At 36.5% G+C, this 22,424-nt stretch overlaps 1 protein-coding gene across 2 annotated transcripts; it reads left to right on the plus strand.

Annotated features, from left to right (window-relative positions):
- The first annotated feature begins 1,448 nt into the window (after positions 1 to 1,448).
- Positions 1,449 to 22,090, plus strand: LOC127501181 (uncharacterized). 2 transcript variants are annotated; one of them, XM_051873066.1, is made up of 9 exons: positions 1,449 to 1,593; positions 4,688 to 4,746; positions 6,361 to 6,381; positions 6,539 to 6,814; positions 7,709 to 8,011; positions 8,657 to 8,944; positions 9,051 to 9,229; positions 15,469 to 15,561; positions 17,162 to 22,090. In XM_051873066.1, exons 2-9 carry the CDS (start codon positions 4,701 to 4,703, stop codon positions 17,207 to 17,209), a joined length of 1,254 nt encoding a protein of 417 aa, XP_051729026.1. In that variant the 5' UTR covers positions 1,449 to 1,593; positions 4,688 to 4,700; the 3' UTR covers positions 17,210 to 22,090. The 2 variants fall into 2 exon arrangements, with proteins under 2 accessions (XP_051729026.1, XP_051729027.1); XM_051873067.1 differs by lacking the exon at positions 17,162 to 22,090 and adding an exon at positions 11,676 to 11,700.
- Positions 22,091 to 22,424: the final 334 nt, after the last annotated feature.

The following is a 22,424-nucleotide window of genomic DNA, read 5'->3' on the forward strand; positions in this document are numbered from 1 at the left end:
CAGACGAGGAATAATTGTCGATTGGTCATTTTCTAAAAAAAAAATAAAAATTTAAATACTTTTTAACCATAAATGCTCATCTTGCACTAGCTCTGCGATGCGCCACGCATTACATAATCATGTTGGAAAGGTCACGAGTGACGTAGGCGGAAGTACCACAGTAGGGCAAAAAACTCCGTCTCATTTTCTCCTACAACTTCAAAATGACCCGACATCGTTTTACCTTTTTTTGCAAAGGACATTTGACTTAGTATTTGCATGTTTGCTTTGTAAACACTGGATCTGTACTTTCACCTAACGTCACGCGTGACCTTTCTAACATAATTAGGTCATGCGTGGCGCATTGCAGGGCAGTGCACGAGCATTTGTGGTTAAGAAGTATATACATTTTTATTTTTTTTAAGAAAATGAATGATCGTTTCGCTAGACAAGACCCTTATTCCTCATCTGGGATTGTGTAGAGCCCTTTGAAGCTGTGTTGAAACTGCAATTTGGACCTTCAACCCACTGTGCCCAATGAAGTCCACTATATGGAGAAAAATCCTGGAATGTTTTCCTCAAAAACCTTAATTTCTTTTCGACTGAAGAAAGAAAGACATGAACATCTTGGATGATTCTGAAATGAACTAATCCTTTAACCTCAATTTTATGAAGTGACGCAAGTGCAAAAAAATAAAATAAAATTTTACCACTTTATCTATCTATCTAGAAACAGGTAAAATGATCTATTATTATTGCTGTGCATAAGCACTTATTCATATGGAAATGCACAGCTATAGGCCTATATAGCTTTTTGTCCTCCTTCCCCTGCTTTTCTCTTCTAATTCCTCTTGAGATCTAGATAAGAGGAAATCATTGAGTAGTTCTTTAATGTAAGATGCTGACAGCTCACATATATCATAGAGGCTACATCAGCTCTTAGCAGTAGAGCAGGAGCACAAAGACTGGATTGTTTTGGAGTGATGTGATTATATACAGGGATTTGAAATGAGAAAGGAAATGAAAAGCTCATATTTCCTCTTTCTTTGTTGTACACACACAGCACACATAATATTGTGTATCCATCAAATTATATCTATAATCTAGTATAAGCCAATGGTTATAAGGCACCATTTAGGCATCATTGCCACTGCCTACAGGAAGACTTTTTTTCTTTTGCAAATACTCCAAGCTGCAGTATTGTATTGGTAATTATATTAATGCAAATAAAGCTATTTGAATTGAGATAGTTGAGACTTAAAATTTTAACAGTAGTTATTTAAGTTAATGTTGCCAAGAGCTACACAGATTTACTGCTTTTTTTACGCTTAAGCATTATGTAAACATGATTGCTCTTTGTAATGTATTGGCAAGAGGATTTTCCGGAAATTAACGACAGCATCCGAACAAAGCCGATCTTAAATTGTCTTAAAACGAAATCAGCCGAAGTCCTCCAGATAACGCCGATTTATAAAACTGAAGTGTCTTTCTGTGGCAGATTGGGGGCGATGAAGAAGGCTTGAGAAATAGGAGGACGAACAAAACCATCCTTTTAAACCATTTTTTCCATATATCGTGCCAATCCTTTTGCTGATTTGGATTTCATACACAAAGGTAGGCTAATTACAGCACTTCTTTATCATATTTAAGAATGTTTTTTTTACAGGATGCTTTCAGGCAAAATAAATAATAGGGTAAAATTATGCAGTTTTGTGGTTTACTGCTTTATAACTTTATTAGATGCAGATATATGATAACAGATGATTTAGGGCGTTTCTATTGATAATATCAAGGAAGAAACAGTTCGCGTCGGGACATCTTTGAAATTTTAATAGCCTTATAATATCCTTATTATATCCTTATAATAGGCGAAATGCAGAACTGTGTGGAGACGTAAAATCTTTTTGCCACAAATATTATTAGAATGTTGTATTTATGCGCAGCTTTATAGCGACATGAAACTGTTCATTTATATTGGTTATCTTGCTCGTTTGTTTTTAAAACAAATTCCTACATTATTTAGCACCTTGGTTGTAGCGTATAGCCTGTCAGTGCAGTTGAAGTGGCCGTATTCGTAACACGAGAAAATATTGATTCATAGTTCATTGTCGATTGATGCGGCTTCCTCCTCAGTGGGACATCGAATACTGTCTGCCCGAGACATGCTGCTCAAAGGCTGCTGGACACTCGTGACTTTATTATCGCCACGCTGAGCGCTACTGTAGCTATAACCACAATGTTTCGCGACGTACCAGTTCGTTTACATAATAAAACCGACAGACATTACGGCATTTGAATGTCTGTTTATTATCTCGCTAAATAAGACGGCAGTGATCGTCACGTTTTATCGTGCGTGTTCTCATTTCTGTACATAACCTGCTTTGATCAAGCTATATGTGTGTATAAGAGGACGAAAACACGAATGAATGGTAACGTGTGTAGATATGAATCCCAATTTATTTCGGGTTAAATGAGGTCCTCAGACTCCCTTTGATGGGACAGGTCCAACAGAAGATTGCGACACGCCCTTGTCGCATCAGCGGGCCCGTGTGGTTAATATAGGCTACAGAACGAAAAAAAGGCGGCTAAAGCCCAACGTTCCCTCACGGATGAAAAACACGAATATAAGCTGTTAACCTTGTAATTCTCAACGCGACAGCGACTTTAGTATTTATACAGAATGAATCCTTTATGAAAGATAATTTAATTAAGGTCGTTTAATTGGTACAGTCACCATTCTGAATCATCTGACTGAGTCAGCGATTTAAAAGGCACGCGCTGCCTGAAACACGACCTGTCAATCATTAGAGTCTCCTCACTCCATTTCATTCAGTTATTTATTTATTTTTTTGAGCCAATGTCTTAAAGACATTAAGAATGTATTTAAGAATGAAAAATGCGCGTGCTTTCGGGTGAAGTGCACTTAAAAACCAAATAGATTTATTCTAAATTTGCGGTGTTATGAAATCGATTGTTAATCAAGTGGAAGTGGAGCAGATGCAGCTCACGCTGAGGCGCTCAGTTCTGATTCAATATGAGGCCAAAAAGTACTTTGGCAAAGGACTAGAACAAAGAAGATGGTCTCGTTCTCCCAATCTTGAACCATTTTGCCACAAATCTTAGTGAAAAAAAATTCTAAAAAATCTTTAGAGTGACTGAAATATTTCTTTTTTTTTTCGGACTATTGCTCAAAATAATTACCTCTAGGCTCAACCTATTGGTAAAGAATGTCTATAAAAGGTAAACCGTAAAGGGTTAGTTCACCCAAAAAAGAAAATTCTGTCATTAATTACTCGCCCTCATGTTCCACACCTGTAAGACCTTCATTCATCTTCATCAAATTAAGATATTTTTTTTCATAAAATCCAATGGCTCAGTGAGGCCTGCATTGCCAGCAAGAAAATTAACACTTTCAGATGCCCAGAAAACTACTAAAAACGTATTTAAAACAGTTCATGTGACTACAGTGGTTCAACCTTAATGTTATGAAGTGACGAGAATACTTTTGTGCGCCAAAAAAAAAAAAAAAAAAAACTTTATTCAACAATATCTAGTGATGGTCGATTTCAAAACACTGCTTCATGAAGCTTCGAAGCTTTACGAATCTTTTGTTTCGAATCAGTGGTTCAGAGAGTGTGTCAAACTGCCAAAGTCACGCCCCCCAGTGGTGAACCATTGAAATTTCGAAACACTTATGACATAACAAAGCCTCGTTTACTGAAATCATGTAATTTTGGCATTTTGATACACGCTCCGAACCACTGATTTGAAACAAAAGATTCGTAAAGCTTCAAAGCTTCATGAAGCAGTGTTTTGAAATCGACCATCACTAGATATTAAGTCGTTACTTTGTTTTGGAGCACAAAAAGTATTCTCGTCGCTTCATAACATTAAGGTTGAACCACTGTAGTCACATGAACTGTTTTAAATACGTCTTTAGTAGCTTTCTGGGCATTAAACATGTTAATTGTCTTGCTGGCAATGGAGGCCTGACTGAGCCATCGGATTTTATCAAAAATATCTTCATTTGTGTTCCGAAGATGAACGAAGGTCTTACGGGTGTGTAACGACATGAGGGTGAGTAATAAATGACAAAATTTTCATTTTTGGGTGATCTAACACTTTAAACCTCATAGGGGAGAGATAGAGAGACAGATTTGAACTCTGAATTTCTGGTGTTTTGGAAGAAGAATTGCCACTAGCTGTCTTCAATCTGGGCAAGTATACCTGCCAGAAACTGGATGTCATGGCATTATGGTCAGTGTCCATTACAAAGCTACTCTTTGAGAGTCAGCCAACCAATCACCTCGCTTAATCAGATCTACACTGTCTAAAAGAGACACTCATCAAACTGTCACGCTGCTGTACAGTTTGACCTAAAAGCAATAGTGGTCTCTTTTGATGTACAAGGCTGGATTCGGTTTGCATTAATGATTCAGGAGTCAGTTAGATAACTAGTGCTATTTGACTATGACAAGAATCTCTTTTAAGTCTCTTCACTTAGTGTCGTCTTATATCTAGCATCATGAATTTATGAAATCCTTTTTTGAATTTAATCGAAAAATTTTGCTTTCATTTTAAATGCATAGCTCGAGAGAGTGAAAATGGCATATTTGCCATATTAGGTATCATACATTATTATTTCTTCACATATAACTTTTGCTTGTTTATGTTGTTTCACTGTTCATAGTTGCATTTATTTACACAGATATCCAGCCGAAATGAGCATCACGAGTGTGGCAGTCATTAGCACCCTCCTGTGCTCAGGTAACTGACTGAAACACATTTCTGAAGGAAGTATAAAAATAAATGTTGGTACAACAATTACAAGACTTAGCTTTTCATTTACATTGTTTTCTAAATTGCTTTATTTCACAAGGGCAACATTTGCAGCATAATTTATCATAAGATGTTGGACTGAAAGTGCACAGTTGGCAGTTTGACATGGCAGCATTCCTAATAGTCCTTTTATATTGTTCGTGCTGCAGAGGAGGGAAACTGTTTTCCCAGATAGGACTCATTCACTATTAACTCTAGGTGTATTTTTATTGTCAGCAAAAAGGCATATATTTTTAGAGCCTGTATATTCAGGCCATTGGTTTTTAAAAGCACAACATGTTTGCATTTTCTTTTGTGTTTGTCTTTTGAGTTATGAGTGAATTGCTTCAACAGTAGTTTTTCAGTCAGGGATTTAAGATTTTGTTAATATTTAAGATATATATATATAAAGAGAGAGAGAGAGACTTGTCTCCTTGTTATCCTCCTTCATAACTGCTGATTTAAGTCCAAAGGGATTCAGTTGGTGAGAGCATATAAGGGCAAATTCGTTGCTATTTTGCAGCAGTTATATAGATAAGCTAAATTTGATCTAATAGAAATTTGATCACCTGAGCAAATATACGCTATCATGTTGCCAGTGGCATTTTGGACAGTTTAGATCATTTAATAGGATGTACTGATATAGTTTTTTTATAACTCTGATATTTGCAGTTAGATATGAGCAATTATTACACACCCGCATTAGTTAAAACGAAATCAAAGAGTGAAAAAAATTGTACTTTTTGCACTGACAGCATTTTGTTAATGACAATGAATCCAAGAGGGTGAATAATTCCAGTACAACAGTCAATCAGAGATTTCTGTTATTTTACTTAAAGGGTTAGTTCACCCAAAAATGAAATTTGTGTCATTAATTACTCACCCTCATGTCGTTTCAAACCCGTAAGACCTTCGTTCATGTTTGGAACACAAATTAAGATATTTTTGATGAAATCTGAGAGCTGTCTGACCTCTGATAGACTGCAACGTTATTACCTCTTTTAAGGCCCAGAAAGGAAGTAAAGACATCGGTAAACTAGTCCATGTAACTACAGTGGTTCAACATTAATGTTATGAAGCAACGAGAATGCTTTTTGTGTGCAAAAACAAAACAAAAATAAGGACTTTATTCAACAATTTCTTCTCTTCCTTGTCATTCTCCTACACTGTTTACGTAGTAAAAACAGTTGAACCACTGCAGTCACACTGACTATTTGAACGATGTCTGTACTAGTTTTCTGGGTCTTGAAAGTGGTTAAAACATTGCAGTCCATCGGAGGCCAGAAAGCTCATGGATTTCATGAAAAATATCTTAATTTGTGATCTGAAGATGAACAAAGGTCTTACGGGTTTGGAACAACATGAAGGTGAGTAATTAATGACAAAATTTAAAATTTTTGGGTGAACTAACCCTTTAAGTTGGTGTATTTCTCCTTATTGTAGTCTTTATAAGAGAAGAAAACACCTAGATATTTGGAATAGAAATGCTTTGTTTGCCTCTATATAATTGTATTTATCTACACGTGCATTTACCTTTTTTATTTATTTTTTTTTTTTTTTCAGCTTGGTCATCAACCATTAAAGGTAATGATTCTGAAATTTTAATAATTACAAAGTGACTTACTAAGGACAGATGCCCTATCTCCTATATATAAATTTTGTTTTTTAATGTTTCTTAATTTTCTGTAGCTGATAAGTGAATTATATTGTCTGACTTTCTATGTTTCTTGTCACTGTGCAGCTAAAGATGAACACCGCACTGCTTTCTTTGGAGAGGATGTTCATATTCCCGTGCCGGCTTTAGACACATCAGAGGTGTTGTTCAAGCCAAGGGTGGAGCCGGTTTTAGAGCGGGTTCTTCTGCGGAACAGGACAATTCTAGATAAAAGAGCCAAACTGAACGATCACATCAGCCATCTGATCCTGGAGGATGTGGGCGAGGAGGATGAGGGCACATATGTGGTGAAGAATTCTGCAGCCCCAGCTGATGTCAGACGAATCATTCTCGTTGTTAGAGGTAAAAGTTACAATACCACTATATAAGTACTTGCTCTGTTGGTTATTTGATAGATGACAGGATAGAATTCACTCAGCAAAATTCTTTTTTAAATGATTAAAAGCTATGGTCACTGTATGTTACTACATTAAGTTATTACATGTTAATACATTAATTTATTACAAAATATTAAGCAGAAGTTACTGTTTTTTATATGTATACTTTACACTTTATTTTAAGGTGTCCGTGTTACAGTGCAATTATACATTTAAGTACTGAATAATAATAATTAACTACATGTACTTACTATAGGGTTAGGTTTAGGGTTATTTGGGTCACATATAATTATACATAATTTGTAGTTATTACTACAGTGACTACATGTAACGTGTAACAAGCACACTGTAAAATCAAGTGTTACCTCTACACACACACACACACACACACACATATATATGTAGATAATATTAATTGCTGCTTAATATTTTTGTACAAAATATTTTTTTTTTACATTTTTTCAGGATTCTTAAAGAATAGAAAGTTCAAAAGACAAGCATTTATTTGTTACTCTTGTAACATTATACCATATTTTTACTGTCACCTTTGATCAATTTGATGAAAAGAAATCGGACCCCAAACTTTTGTAAGGTACCGCACCACGATTTCCACAAAAAGCAGCAAATCAGCATATTAGAATGATTTCTGAAGGATCATGTGACACTGAAGACTGGAGTAATGATGCTGAAAATTATATATGCAGTATATAATTTGCAGGCAAGATGAGACCATTAATGTTTTGGTAATTTAGCCACTGAATCACAAATAAAAAAATTACATAAAATTATTCATACTTTTATTTTGCAGAGAATGTCCTCATAGGTGTGTTAATATATTTCAGTTGTGTTTTTATTCTAGACTGTGCGCTAGAGACTGTGGTGAAATATGGAGACACGTATCATATCCCGATTAACCCTGCGATCGGTCCATACACCCTTGAGTTCAGGCCTGGAGCTCTGACTCCAGTTAACCAGACCACAGAGGAACCACCTGTGATTCTCCTTAACCAGACCGGAATGCCCATGGAACAGTACGAGAACCGCCTCAACGTGGGCGAGAAGAGGGTCAACCTCCTTCTGGTTACTGGAGCCGATGAGGGCAGCTACACCATCAAGGACAGTGATGAAAAAGTCCGATTGAGGGCCTGCCTTAATGTGAAAGGTGCGTTATAGTGCATTATATAAGAAGACCATTTCAGTGCTTCATAAAAGAGAAAGCCTTACATGACTAATGTGTCAGAGTCTTAAATGGTGTAAAAGTACAAAGAGGGAAGTGTAAGAGGAAGTGAAGGAAAGACTATCAGTATTCATTTGGGTCCACAGTGCAGCTTATTCTGGCCAAGAACCGTCCACTTAGACAGGAACTGACCCTCTAACCACAGTTTTTATTTGACATTTTGGCAGGGTAAATCTAAAATCAACTCTAAAAACAAAGCTGAATAAACAGAAATGCCATTCTAGCACAAAGATGAATTTATTGGTATTGACATGCTATTTTTGCTTGAGTCAATGATCAAATGAAAGTAAAACTACAGCTGGTTATTGAAGGAATAAACCATTTTGCCACATTGCATTACAATTATTATTATTAATTTTTTAAACATAGGTAATGGTTGTTCTTATATATGAGATGATAAATGACAACAATATTCAAAAAAACTTTATATTCTAAGTGTAATTCATTAGTATTACTGTCAGCTGTTTGCAGGTACATAGAAATTTGGTGCATTAATATTGAATTCAATAACTGTGTATATCCAATCAGAATTTTAAGTCTGAGCTATCCTTGCCTTTTTCCATTTCACAGATCATCAGATCTTTGAGCATTTGGATTATGGTCAAACCTTGAAGATCAAGCTTCACGTGGACCACACCAAAGTGAAAATGGTCTACATCCCAGACTCTGACCACAAGGAACGACTCATCATGGACCAGGGAGAGCTGACGTTGCCTGTTGAGTCTGTTTTTGAGGGTCGAGCGTCTGTGGAAGGATCCATATTCTATTTGAAGAAGGTCAAAGTCAGTGACATGGGTGTCTTTCGAGTGATGGACTTCTCAGGCTTCCGCATAGCTGACGTATACCTTCATGTGGAACGTGAGAATTTGAAAACATACTGTTAATTTTGTTTGAATCAGATTTTAATAACTAATAAATTGAGGTCTATTTCCTGCACCCATGATTCTCTCCTCTCCTATAACAGCCTATAAGCTGCCACAGCTCTATGTTGCGATCATCTCCTTGCTGTCCCTGCTGGCGTTCCTGCTGTTGGTGTGTCTGCTGTCCTGTCTGATCAAGGTTCACCGCCGGGCAGAGAGAGCACGTAAGATCTCCCTAATCGCTCAGCAGGCTGGCAAGGGTGATGGAGAGGCGTTCAGACAGGTAAAACCAATCAACTTCTGACACCCTAGATATATTATAAAACTGAATTAAAGGTAGGGTAGGCAATTTCGGAGATGCTAGCAATAGCAAGCTAGCTTTGAAAGCATTATATCCCATCATCCCTTCAGAGCATCTCCAAAGCCACGCCTCCTTCAAAACACTGCAAAAGCGACGTGAGAGACAGGGTTAAATTACCTCATGTCTCAAAGCACATAACATTACAATAATAATAAATGTAAACAACTTATAGAGCTCCTATTTGTACCACCTGACTGCTGCAGATTCATTTTGGCGATGATAGTGTTGCTATATAAATGCATAAATCAGCTCAAAGTAGAACGTCACGGGTTGTCATCTCGTAATTACTGCATAAGCTCATTGTTTTGGTTCAGGAGGAACTGTAAAAGTGGCTACTGTTTGTTTGTGGCACTCTGTGACTGTCTGTCTACAACTCTGCATAGCTTAATGGAATGCGCTGATGACGTGCAATGTCTGCGCAAGCAGGATGCACAGAGGTATGGAAATACATAGGTTGACGGGCAGATAGGACATCGTACCAACTGATTGCAATGATTGGACAAACATTTTTTGGTCCTGAGACTTCCACTGTTATGAACTTCTCCGAGACTTGAGTGAGGATCCAAACACAGCATTTATTGAATAATCCAGAATCTTAGTCAATACAGCAGGCAAAGGGTCAAAACACAGGTAAACGATTCAAACAAGCAACCAGACAGGAAACAGAGGCAAATAGGATAGTCCAAGAGACAGGCAAAGAGTCATGAAAACCAGGAAGATGCTCAAAGATGCAGTGTAAAGCCTGGAACACACCAAGCCGACAGTCGGCCGTTGGGCAGTTTTTGTTTTCTCAGTGTGTTCCGCACTGTTGGCTGAAGTTGGTCCTCGTCTGCTTTTTTTCGGCCGATTCAACATGTTAAATCGGCGTCGGAGCTCGTCGGTCAGTCGGGCCATCTGATCATTCTGATTGGCTGTTCAGCTACTGCCACCTGCTGGTACGGAAAGGCATTTCTTCTTACGCAGGCGTAGAACGGACGTGCTACTTGGCCGTCAGGTGTCGAGCATCAGCTTGGTGTGTCAGGGCAACTTTGGACCCAGACGCTGCCGACGTGAGCCAACCCCGCAGTCTGCTTTCGTCGCCACTAGTTCGCCGGCTTAGGCTTGGTGTGTTCCAGGCTTAACAGTAACAAAGCAAAACCTCGCAATGAATCAGGCTAGACAGAACAAACAAGGCTAATAAGCAACAACTGAAGACAATGAGTGATGATGATACAGGGTAGAGGATTATGGGTAGTGTAGTCCATGACAGAGAAACAATATCCTATGATGGAGTGCCCACTGGTGGACAACTAAAGGCACTACAGCTGGTGACTGTGACATCCACAGAAGATATATGTACATTTTTAAATATTTAGACCACTTCTATTATTGATACTATCAGGATGTGAAGAGAGCTTCAACCAGAATGACAAAAAGTGTTTATGAAAAACATTGCCTACCCTACCTTTAATGTTTACTTTTTTATTGAACACAATTCAATAAAAACACATATATGTTAGATGCTGCTCCTCTACATTTGGACAGTATATTAGAGGTTGCAAAATACTCAAACGTTCAAAAGTTTGAGGTCAGTAAGTTTTTTTTTTTTTTTTAATAAATTAATACTTTTATTCAGCACAGATGCATTAAATATATCAAAAGTGACAGTAAAGACATTGTTTGACTCAGCTTTGCATCACAGAAATAAAATATAAAAAAAAAGTATTAAAATAGAAAACAGTTATTTTAAATGGTAATAATATTTCACAATATTACTGTTTTTACTATATTTTTGATCAAATAAACAGCGGCCTCTGTGAGCATAAGAGACTTTCAAAAACATTAAAGTCTTACTGACTCAAAACTTTTTGAACGTTACTGTAGGTTGTGATTATATAATATATAGTGATTATTAAATCAGTTTCAGCAAATGTGATTATTCAACACTATGTGAACAATAACATGTCTGTGTGTTTATGTAAGTCTCTTCTCGTCTTTGTACATACTGATTTACCCCTTTTAATTATTTCTTATTTTTATATGGTTATTTTTAATTATTTGAACTGTTCCTAGGTAATTTGTAATCTTCTTTTACCCTGTTTTTACCTTATGAGACAAAACCTGCTGTAGCATGTTGTTGTAGCCTTAAGAAAACAATCCCTTTTGTTTCAAACCCTTAGAAACCTCGCAAATTCCTCCCTTTTTCAACAACATAGCAATCCAATCTTGCCAGTCTTATCTATTTTCACCCATCAGTCAATACAAATATAATCTGTCTGTTTGTCTGTGGAGTGTAAAGTGAGATTGAATGTGTGTATTTCACCCAAACACATTTATTTGAAAGAGGTTTTGTGGTGGTTAGCTTAACACTTCATTTCTCCCCCTAAAGGATCATCTGACGGAGTCCCTGCTGGGTGAGAGAGCTTTGCGTTCTGGTGTCGTATTTTCTTATATTGCTAAGTTGATGAATCTGTATTGGTGTTGTGGTAGCACAATAGGAGTCCCAAAAGCCTTCTGTCACTCCTAGTAACTGTGTATCTGTCCATTATGCCCTTCGTTTTCCTCTCAGATCTCCTGAGATGAGTAACTTCAGGTGTATTGCACTGATCCTAATTTGAACTCTTAATATAAATAGGTATAAAGGTACATACACCTGTGTGTTAAAGCTTCTGCCATGCTTAACCACACATGCACATATATGCAATATATGTGGAGAGGTAAATATGAATCTATGTGTATGTGTGTCTATGTGTGCTGACTTCTGTTTATATGCTGCTGTGTGAATGTGTACATATGGTTGGCAGTGATTAATAGAGTCACTTAAAATGTGTTTCTATTTTAATTATGTCCTGTTCATATTGAATTACTTTGTTGCAGATTTTGTAATTGTTAACCATTTTTCTTTCACATTTCATGTTTTTAGCTTTGCAAATTAGATAAATATAGAGAATAAATATAAGACTATGTTCGGAATAGAATACTAGCATAGTACATAATTACACAGTAACTTTGTTTTTTACACTTAAACTGCATATTTATGTGAAACTGAATAATGACCACAGTATGCTATATTGTTTTCACATGACCTCAACATTATATCAGAAATAAAAACGTTTCCTTTGCATTTTAGTCAAATTTTGTTTAAAAAAAAATGTAGGAAGTGAAAATTTGCATACTTCACACTAGACTTGACACAATGACGTAATTTTCACAACCGCGTTTAAAGGGATAGTTCACCTAAAAATTTAATGATCCCATGATTTACTCACCCTCAAGCCATCCTAGGTGTATGACTATCTTCTTTCAGACAAACACAATCGGAGATATATTTAAAAATACCCTGGCTCTACCAAGCTTTATAATGGTAGTGAATGGGGGCCTGCTTTGAAGCCCCCCCAAAAATGCATTCATCCATCATATAAGTAATCCATATGGCTCCAGGGGGTTAATAAAGGCCATCTGAAGTGAAGCAATGGATTTTTGTAAGAAAAATATCCACATTGAAAACTTTATCAAGTATAATAACTAGCTTCTGGCAGACGGCCATACGCATCGATTTGCGGCGTAAGAGTGACCCCTGACCTGACGCGTGATGCATTGGCGAATGTGGAAGCGCAAAGGATAGAGCAAAACAAAACACCAGCCGCGAATTAGAAGTCTAAAACAAGAAATTTTAAAGAGAAATGTCGGAGGATTTCAATATAAGAGAAGAGGTGCTTCAGTTTGTTACAGAGCCAAATTTGTTTGAACTGCGAGAGGCGTCTAAGCTTACGATACTCCTACATCCTGTGTCTTACATCGCTTCAGGGGTTTACTCATTGGCCCTGTCCTAAATGCCACCCTAAACCCTCATGGTCTTCCTCTGAGTCGGCCTTTTTGTGACGTAATGCCACTTTGACTGCCGGGTAGAAGTCCTTTGCGTAGCTCACAGACTTGCGGGCTCAGCAGAAGTGGCGCATAGCGGGGCGCATGGGGGCATAGGGGGCGCTCACGTGCACCCTTCTTAAAGCTAAAATGACAAATGAGACACCCTACGGTCTCGTGGACTTAACAGACACGCACACACAGCGGCCATTGTAAGTCCACAAGACCGAAAGTGCACATGAAGTGCGCCATTTGGGACAGGGCAATTTGGCACAAGTTACCTTGTGCAGTATGCGTACGGTCGTCTGGCGGATGCTAGTTATTTTAGTTTATAAAGTTTTAAATATGGATATTTTTCTTACAAAAACCCATCACTTCACTTCAGAAGGCCTTTATTAACCCTCCGAAGCCATATGGATTACTTTTATGATGGATGGATGCATTTTTGGGGGGCTTCAAAACAGGCCCCCCCGTTCACTACCATTATAAAGCTTGATAGAGACAGGATATTTTTAAATATAAATAAGAAGATAGAAGAAGATAGTCATGTACACCTAGGATGGCTTGAGGGTGGGTAAATCATGGGATAATTTTCAGTTTTGGGTGAAATATCCCCTCAAACCTACGATATCGGTAATACCGCTGGTTGGATGCTAGGTGGTGCTGTGCTATAATTTTTGTTGCAAAATAACTCGGAATAAAGCAAGGAAGCTTGATTTCAAACTTAGATTTTATTTACTTTTTTTAACTAAATAAATAGATTTCACTCAGGTTAAATTGCGAGTTGTTCGCCAAACCTCAACCGTTTCAAGTGTTCAGTCATTCTTATAATGGTCTTGACTTCTAAATGCAACTTTATTCCTTTGTGTTGTTCGGTTTACTGTATTAATATTTTATACAGTGAAGATGTATGTTGAGTAACCAGATCATTAGCCACTGACTTTTGTTCTGCCCTTTGCACAACTGTTCCTGTCAAGGTAATGTATTCTGTCAGTGCATATTCTGTGTTGCCTGTGTAATTTTGATGCGTCTATAAAACACATTTGACTTTCAATGCGTTCATTTAATTAATCATTAGTCGCAAACTCTTCATTAGGCGACTATAGGGCTATTCTTTTCGTTAGGCTGTTGCTATTGAAACTGTAGGTACTAGTTTAATTAAACTAGTTTAAGTTTAATCATAACATTTACCTGATATCAAATTTTCACACTGCTATCTTCCTTTACCATTCTGCACACAATATACTAAATACTGCAGAAATAGTAATAGTATGCTAGTATGCTATTCTGAATACAGCCACTAGACTCTAGCAATTAATCATTTGCCAGCCCAGTGAAATTCATGTTGTCCATGTGTTTGTCTGTGACATCATTGTGTTTACCTTCAAAGCCTTATGGGTAATTGTGCCTCAGGGTTTTTACAAAATGCTCATACTGTATATATTTTGTGACACTGTGAAGGGCCAAATACAGGAGAGTTGTTGTGTTTAAACACGCCGACTTCATCAGTGTGTTTGAAATAGAAATCAGAAGTATTCAGATATATTTGCCCTTTGCATCATCTAGTTTTCACAATGTTACAGTATACAGTATATTCTATTTCCAACAACCCTAATGTGTGTGCAGAATATTTATTCTGGATCTGCTGATTTCTGTTTTCACACTTGGTTTGATTAGGTTGGTCTGAACCTGAATTCATTTCCACCCCCTGCCCTTGCCTCCACACAACATTACAACATTGCATTATTTGGCTCCAAACTGTGATACATTTGCATCACAGCGCAGTGTGATTACCAACAGCAGATGTCTGCCACTGTAGCTAGATAACAGCTCAGAAGAAGGAGCCAAAATGGAAAGCAAATTCATTATTCATTGTTGTATTCATATTTTAGTCCCTTTGATTTTCACTAGCAGATTTTAACGTCTCTTGCATCTGTCATGGCAAGAGAAGTAAACGATGCAAGATACTTGCCAGAGGCAATTTCTGCAGGCAAACAGGTATGACTGATGCAGATAAATTGGGCAACTTCTTGGACTGTCAAAAAGTGACAATTCACTTCACTATATCAATATCAGTTCACTTCTGCAAAAATGTCTACCATACCCCACATAAAATGTCCATCATACTCCCAAGTAGACTCGTGAACAAGCATGTATTCAATTTCAAAAACAGCTTTCACGCCCAACTCGCCTTAAATGGACTCAGGTTCGAACCACAATCTCTAGTGTGAAAAAGCCCTTGCTGTGATTTTTATACAATTGTGGGACCACCAGCAGCACATATGCTTATTCTTGACTTGTGTATTTGTGTTTTTCAGGTGGTTCATGAAGTTTATACTAGATTCACAGAGGAGTCCACTGTGCAGTCTACATGGGAGAACAACACTGAGAGCACAGAAGTTGAGATCAAAGTAGGCAATTTTGTTTTACTGTAGAAGCCGCCAACATGATCTTAAAGGGATAGTTCACCTAAAATGAAAATTCGGTCATCATTTTCTCACCCTCATGTCGTTCCAAATCATTGTTATTATTGTTAACAAAATTAATCTAATTCATCTTAAACTATTAAAAAATTTGGTAATTGAAATAAAGCTAAAATAAAATATAAATATTAGAAGAACTTAAACTAAATGGAAATTAGAAATGCTGCCTTGAAAAGTAACGGATTAGTACACTTTTAAATAAACATTTCCTGATAATTTACTCACCCCCATGTCATCCAAGATGTCCATGTCCTTCTTTCTTCAGTCGAAAAGAAATTAAGGTTTTTGATGAAAACATTCCAGGATTTTTCTCCATATAGTGGACTTCAATGGACTCCAAACGGTTGAAGGTCAAAATTTGTTTTAGTGCAGCTTTCAAAGTGCTTTAAATGTCTTAAGGGTAAGGGTCTTATCTAGCGAAACGATCGGTCATTTTCTTAAAAAAAAAATACATATGTATATGCTTTATAAACACAAATGATCGCCTTGCAAGTGCTTCGCCATTCCGCCTTCCGTATTCTTCAAAAAGCTTGCGCTGTTTGTCCTACGCCTTCCCTATTCAACTTACGGAAAAAACGGAACTGCGCCGCGTTTGTTCCGTAAGTTAAATAAGGGAAGGCGTAGGACATACAGCATGGACATCTTGGATGACATGGGGGTGTGTAAATTATCAGGAAAATTTTTTTTGAAAGTAGACTAATCCTTTAAGTTGAAAATTACTACAAATTACTAAAATTACTAACTGGAAATAAATAAAAACTAAAACTGATTTAACCATATTAAACCTAAAAACAAATTAAACCTAAATAGTAATATTTAAGAAGAACAAAAATTAATAAAAATGACAAAAGCACTTAACAAAATTACTAAAAAATTAACTAAAATTAAAACTAAAAAAATATAAAACATTAAAAACTGTATAAAACATATATAACTATAATAATATGATATCTGTAATAATTGGCTTTAACTCCTGAAATGCCCAGATTATATATATATTTCTGTCCATAACATTACCAGAAAAAATGAACCAAGAAAGCATAAATAATAGCATTTATAATGTAATTACTATTACATTATATTAATCTATTGCATAAATTGTCACTGTACCTATGCACATTACTGTATCTATGTATCAATGTTTTGTTGTCCCCTCCCTTTTTTCTTTCCTTGTCTTTCTTTTTTTGTGTCATAGGCTCTTTCCTTTATATTCATTACTGTCATTTTATATTATGTTTTGTGCAATAAAAATAAATAAAAAAATAAATAAAACTGTTGAGAGAGGGAATGTATGCAGTTATGTTTCCGTGAAACACAGTATTTGAAATATTTAAAGAATTGTTATGCAGCTTGTAAAACAACTGTTCATAGTTCAGACCAAAATATTAAATTAAATTAAATTAAATTAAATTAAAAATAAATAAATAATGACAGAATTTGCATTTTAGGTGAACTTGTTTTTTGTATTACTATTTGAATAGTTCATTCATCTTACAGTTCTGCAGTTCTAATTTAACTTTACTTTTAGGGTCTTGAGGTATCAAAACCAGGGTCAGTACCAGGCTCTCCAATCTGACAAAAACTTCATGGAGATGAACGACTCAGGCGTGGAGTTCACCACATCTGCACTTCCTCTGGACAGTGATACAGACGTACCCGACAATCTCACCTCTCACAAGTTCCTTCTTGAGTCTGACACTCTCGCTGGCGTCCCTCCGGCCATTTCTGAGGGCGACCACAGTGCCACTCGCACCCCTGATTCCATTCTGAGCGCCAGCCCTGTTGTCCAGCCCAAATCTGGGGCTCAGATAGATGGCGACTTGATTGGCGCAACCACACCTGAGGAAATGGCCAAAGTGAATGAGTTGGATGCAAAGACGAGCAAAGATGCTTCGCCACATTCTGAGAAAGCCGCTGCGTTGGATCCAACTAATGGAACCACAACCTGAGCACTGCAAATTGAGTCACCAATTTCTTTTACACAAGTGCGGCCACTTTTCATTCGCAACATCACAACAACAAATGACACTTCATCTTGCTTGTACTCATCTGATGCTTAACAAATGGTTTGTCGAACAAGCAAAAAGAGAAGAAGAATTCAAGAGAAGACAACAGCACTCACAAAAAATAAATTTAAAAAGAAACTTTGAAGAAGAGAAACGGTCCTGCACTATGCATGCCTTTGAATTACCGAGGAGTTCCTGACTAGTTTAAAGCCAAGTGCTAGATTAGAGTGACCATGTAGTGCATGTGAAGAAGAAAAAACACATCTTAAGACACACTTGTGAAACTTGACAATACTTTTTTTTTTTTTTTTTTACTTTATTTAGCCATGCCACTATAGCTTGAACTTTTTACTAGAGTGTCAAACTGCCTGAAACTCCAATGACGCTTCAAGCAACACCTGAAGTGGATTGTAAATGGGTATCTTACTCAAGTATTTTTCAAGCAGTTCATCTACGAAATGCCAAAAGAACATTTGTTGAGTCACTTACCATCAAGTTTCATTCATTTCAAGATCAACCTGAATGCATCTCACCGGCAAACACGCTTTCCCAGCGCTACGCCTGGTGTGAATGCTCTCTTTTTGACCGCCAGCTTTGAAGTGCTGTACTGATAATCCTCGCCAATGGTAGACTAAACACCTTGATGAATCAGGTCCGCATGGATGACAGGTATCTGATACGGTGGCTTAGCACTGTAAATAGGATCAGCTGTGGTGGAGGGTTTTGGCCCTGGTTCAGAGGAACTCCGCTGAAGAAACGGCTTGTCTCAGCAGTTTCAGGTGCTGACTCTGCTGGGGTTTCTCCACAACCTGGGCCTTTCTGGTGATCTCTTTTCTTCTCATATGATCCTTTATTCCCACTCATTTGAATATATTTTAGGAGCTTTGAGCTTTGTAAGACTTGCATAAATTTGCTTGAGAATCACATACATTGACATTTATTCATGAGGAATGATTCGCAATAAGAAGCAATGAACTTAGTGAGATGACTGAGTGTAGAGGGAACTGAGTACAGGAAAATCTTTATTCATAATATCTAATATAGTTTCATAATGTAGGTTTGAATCATTTGTGTTTGAATCAGTACACTTGAATCTGCATAAAACTCATCTAGCTGTAACATGCTAGTTAAACATGACAATTTTCCTTAAAGAGGTCAAATTATGGCCTTTTAGAACAGGTTTTCACGCAAAAAACATTATTTTTTAGATATTTAACATTGTTGCAGCACCTCTCCTCCCAATCTGTCAGTAACACTCTGTTTAGTTTGTCTCTACGAAGCCGAATTGGTTGGCTGGACCAGTGTGTTGTGATTGGTCAACCGCTTTGAGCGTGTTTGGGAAATTTCACGCCCCTGACCATAACTGCGAGGTTCAACACACTACTAACGCAACTCAACAAGGCCTCGCCCCTTTATTTGCATATGCCTTGGGCGGGAATTATTTAAATGAGGGATTTTGCAACTGGCGTTCCCAGAGGAAAACTCAAGGCTACAACTGAGGAGTTTCAGGGAGTTGTTTACCGATATAGAGAATAACTCCCTTTGGAGTGACGCTGTGCTTCGTAACTTTGCAGACCTTTTACATGCTTAAACAGCAACATGCTAAAGAAAGTTGAAGATGTAAAAAAGCATAATAGGTCCTCTTTAGACACAATTATCACATACTGAAAGCATTGTGAAATTCTTCAGATTTAATAATCGCATATACCTTATTTGCAAAGCTTTCATATCATACACTCTTAAAAATAAAGGTTCTTTATTGGCTTTGATGGTTCCATGAAGAACATCCACTGAAACTTTCCAATCCACAAAAGGTTCTTTAGAGTGGAAAAGGGTTCTTCAGATTATTAGTGTTTTTACACTATGGAAAAAAATGGTTCTTTTAAGAACTATATACATTCTTAAAAATAAGCGTTCTTTATTGGCATCGAAGCTTCCACGAAGAACCTTTAACATCGGAACCGAACAAAAGTTTCTTTATAGTGGAAAAGGGTTCTTTAGATGTTCTTCATACTAAGACAAAAATGGTTCTTTTAAGACCTGTTGACTGGAATGTTCTTTGGGAACCCAAAATGGTAATTCTATTGAATTGCTGCAAAACGCCCTTTTGGAACCTTTGTTTTTTAGAGTGAATGTGTTCTAATTCTCTTTCATTTTCATATCATCTTATTACAACACTTGATTTTTAGGTTAACACTACTCGTTTCTACGGGATAAACGTGTTTAATTTATGTAAATAATGTGTGAGGAAGATTATAATGCAGTATTAAAATGAGCTGTAGCTGGTGGGTGGAGTCTGACATCATGGGGCGTGGCTTAGACTGCTGGTAAAATTGCTACCTCATGTTTTGGGTGGGAAACTGGCAAAAAAAAAGACAGGGTGTCAAAAAAAGCACAATTAAGACAAAATCCATGCAGATATGAATTAAAGATGTGAAGATGTGAATTAAATTTCAGCTAATGTAAATACAATGGTTTGCAAAAAATAATGGAAAAAACATGGTTAAATTATGGATTAAATGGATCCCTTTTTTTTTCTTTTTGCTTTGGTTGGTCCCTTTAGTAACTGCATCCAGAACAGGTGTAGATTGTAATTTTAAAGCATTGTATAAAAGGTAAAAAAGTTTTCTATACTGCATTGATACTTATTACATATATTTCATGATCAAGCCCTAGATTTTTGACTTGCAAGCCTTCTTTTAAACTCCTATTGCTTCACTCCAGAAGTTGTATTGTTACAGTTTGTTCTTATGTCACATGACTGAATGTGCAGTTATTGGGCCTTATGAAGCAATATCAATGTGAAAGCATTTATCAAACATGAGCAGAGCAGATTTATTTGTAAACTGTCCATAAAACCATTTTTGGATTATTGTTCATACCTGATTCATTGGAACATTTGATCTAAGAATGTATTTATTATTGATTTACACAAATTTGTCCTGCTCATGTTACATGAATGAGATTGAACACACACACACACACACACAGACACAGACACAGAGGGTGGCAACAGTGTGAACATACACACTTCTGTACATAGATATATTGCATGTCAATGATCAGTACTCTTTCTATCCAATGATTGCTGGATTTTCATGCGTTTCCTTAAAATATAAGACACATCTAAAGAAATGAATGACAAAAAACAAGAAACCTTTAGCACTGTCATGCTTTACTGAATCAAAAACAATATGCTTTGACTGCTTTTTATCTTTGCACTTGAGAATGATTTTGAAAATGCAAAACTCAAGATATATTTCACTGAGTCTATATTATTATTGCTATTTATTAATTATACTCTATATATATGCGCTGATGTCATAGATCTACTGTATACACATTTAAAAGCATCACAGAAGCATGTTAAACTAAAGGTTGCCTGCTAGAAATGAGATTTCATTGCATTACTTTGCCTTTGATGAGAAGTATTCTTAATGTCAATGTTATTTTAGCTGATAATACGAATATATTTTCAATGTTAGCAAAAAAAATGGATGTCAAATTTAGGATTATGCAATACAATCAAACAGTTTTTGAGTGGTGCACACATTTCCAATCCTCAGGCATAACTGAGCACAACAAAATCAAAACTGGTTAGCTGGTCAATCAAAAGAAATGGTAATCATTGTTCTGTTACTAGGACAGAAATCATTTATCAGATGATCAAGAAGGTGCATAAACAGTTTAAACTTGATAATACTTGAACAAATGCTTTCACCTCTCACAGTTCAGCGTGAGTCAGATCTATAAAAGTCATTGCTTTTAAATATGTTGAAATTTGCATTTGTGTTTGGTGAAGTGAACTTTACCCTGAGTGGTTTGAGCTGGATAAATCAAATTCTACAGAAGAATATGCACTTATTGCACTGAAAAGTGCCTGGTAAAAAGACTTGTCCATTTTTTCGCTGGTAAAGGAACCGTAGCAATATAAGTCCATCCTGTAAGTCTGCTCAGGTTAGTCCAAACATTTGATCAGTGGTTTACACAGATGCTGGCATCACATTAACAAACGAGCTCAGGAGTGTGTGCTTTCTTCATCGATTTATGCTGATTTCATTGTTAAATTGATCTTTTGTCAGCTTACATGCAAGAGTTCTCAGGAGACAGGTTTCTCAAAGTGCTTTATTCATCTGCAGCTGTCTCGGAAAAGTTGTGATTGTGAACATTATAGCATTTTTCCTCTTTCCGATGAGCATTGAAACTCACACAGATGTATTTGCTTTAAGCCAGATAACAGGCAAATAACTGATTTCCATAAAACCATGAATATTAACAATACTTCTTCACAGTCATGTACAAAGTATGGTGCAGAGGGTCTTATTTTTTGGCTGCTTTGTTAATTTAGTATTACATGTGGCTTCATAGTTTGACTTCAAGCACAACTTTAGTTCAACTTTGTTTTTTCCTCGTGAATGAAAGATGAAAATAAAAGAACTTTAAAAATCTCATAGCTGATGTTCTTGTCTGTTTTTTCTATGATGCATAATCACTACTATTTAGAAATTCAGTGAAATCTATCAACTGTATCCTTTAGCATTAGCAGACGCATGCAGTAATTCCCAACAAGGGGAATAGATATAAATAGTCTTTAACCTACATAATAGAAATAAAATTAGTATATTTAAAGTATTTCTATTAATATCATTCATATATTTAAATACAAATATAATTTTTATAATTATAAAAAACATTTTTTATAATTTAATGTTTAGTGTTTCGGTTATAACATAAAATAATCGCAATGATTATGTTAACAACGACAACAAATCTCATGTAAAAATA

The sequence above is a fragment of the Ctenopharyngodon idella genome, chromosome 19, assembly GCF_019924925.1.
Source record: "Ctenopharyngodon idella isolate HZGC_01 chromosome 19, HZGC01, whole genome shotgun sequence".
Classification (NCBI taxonomy): domain Eukaryota; kingdom Metazoa; phylum Chordata; class Actinopteri; order Cypriniformes; family Xenocyprididae; genus Ctenopharyngodon; species Ctenopharyngodon idella.

Bases quoted from the DNA above. Each gene is read 5' to 3' on its own strand.
- LOC127501181 (XM_051873066.1), top strand. From the start codon at position 4,701: ATGAGCATCACGAGTGTGGCAGTCATTAGCACCCTCCTGTGCTCAG. The intron at 8,012-8,656 runs GTGCGTTATAGT...TCCATTTCACAG, and splicing joins GGCCTGCCTTAATGTGAAAG to ATCATCAGATCTTTGAGCAT. The intron at 8,945-9,050 runs GTGAGAATTTGA...CTCCTATAACAG, and splicing joins CGTATACCTTCATGTGGAAC to CCTATAAGCTGCCACAGCTC.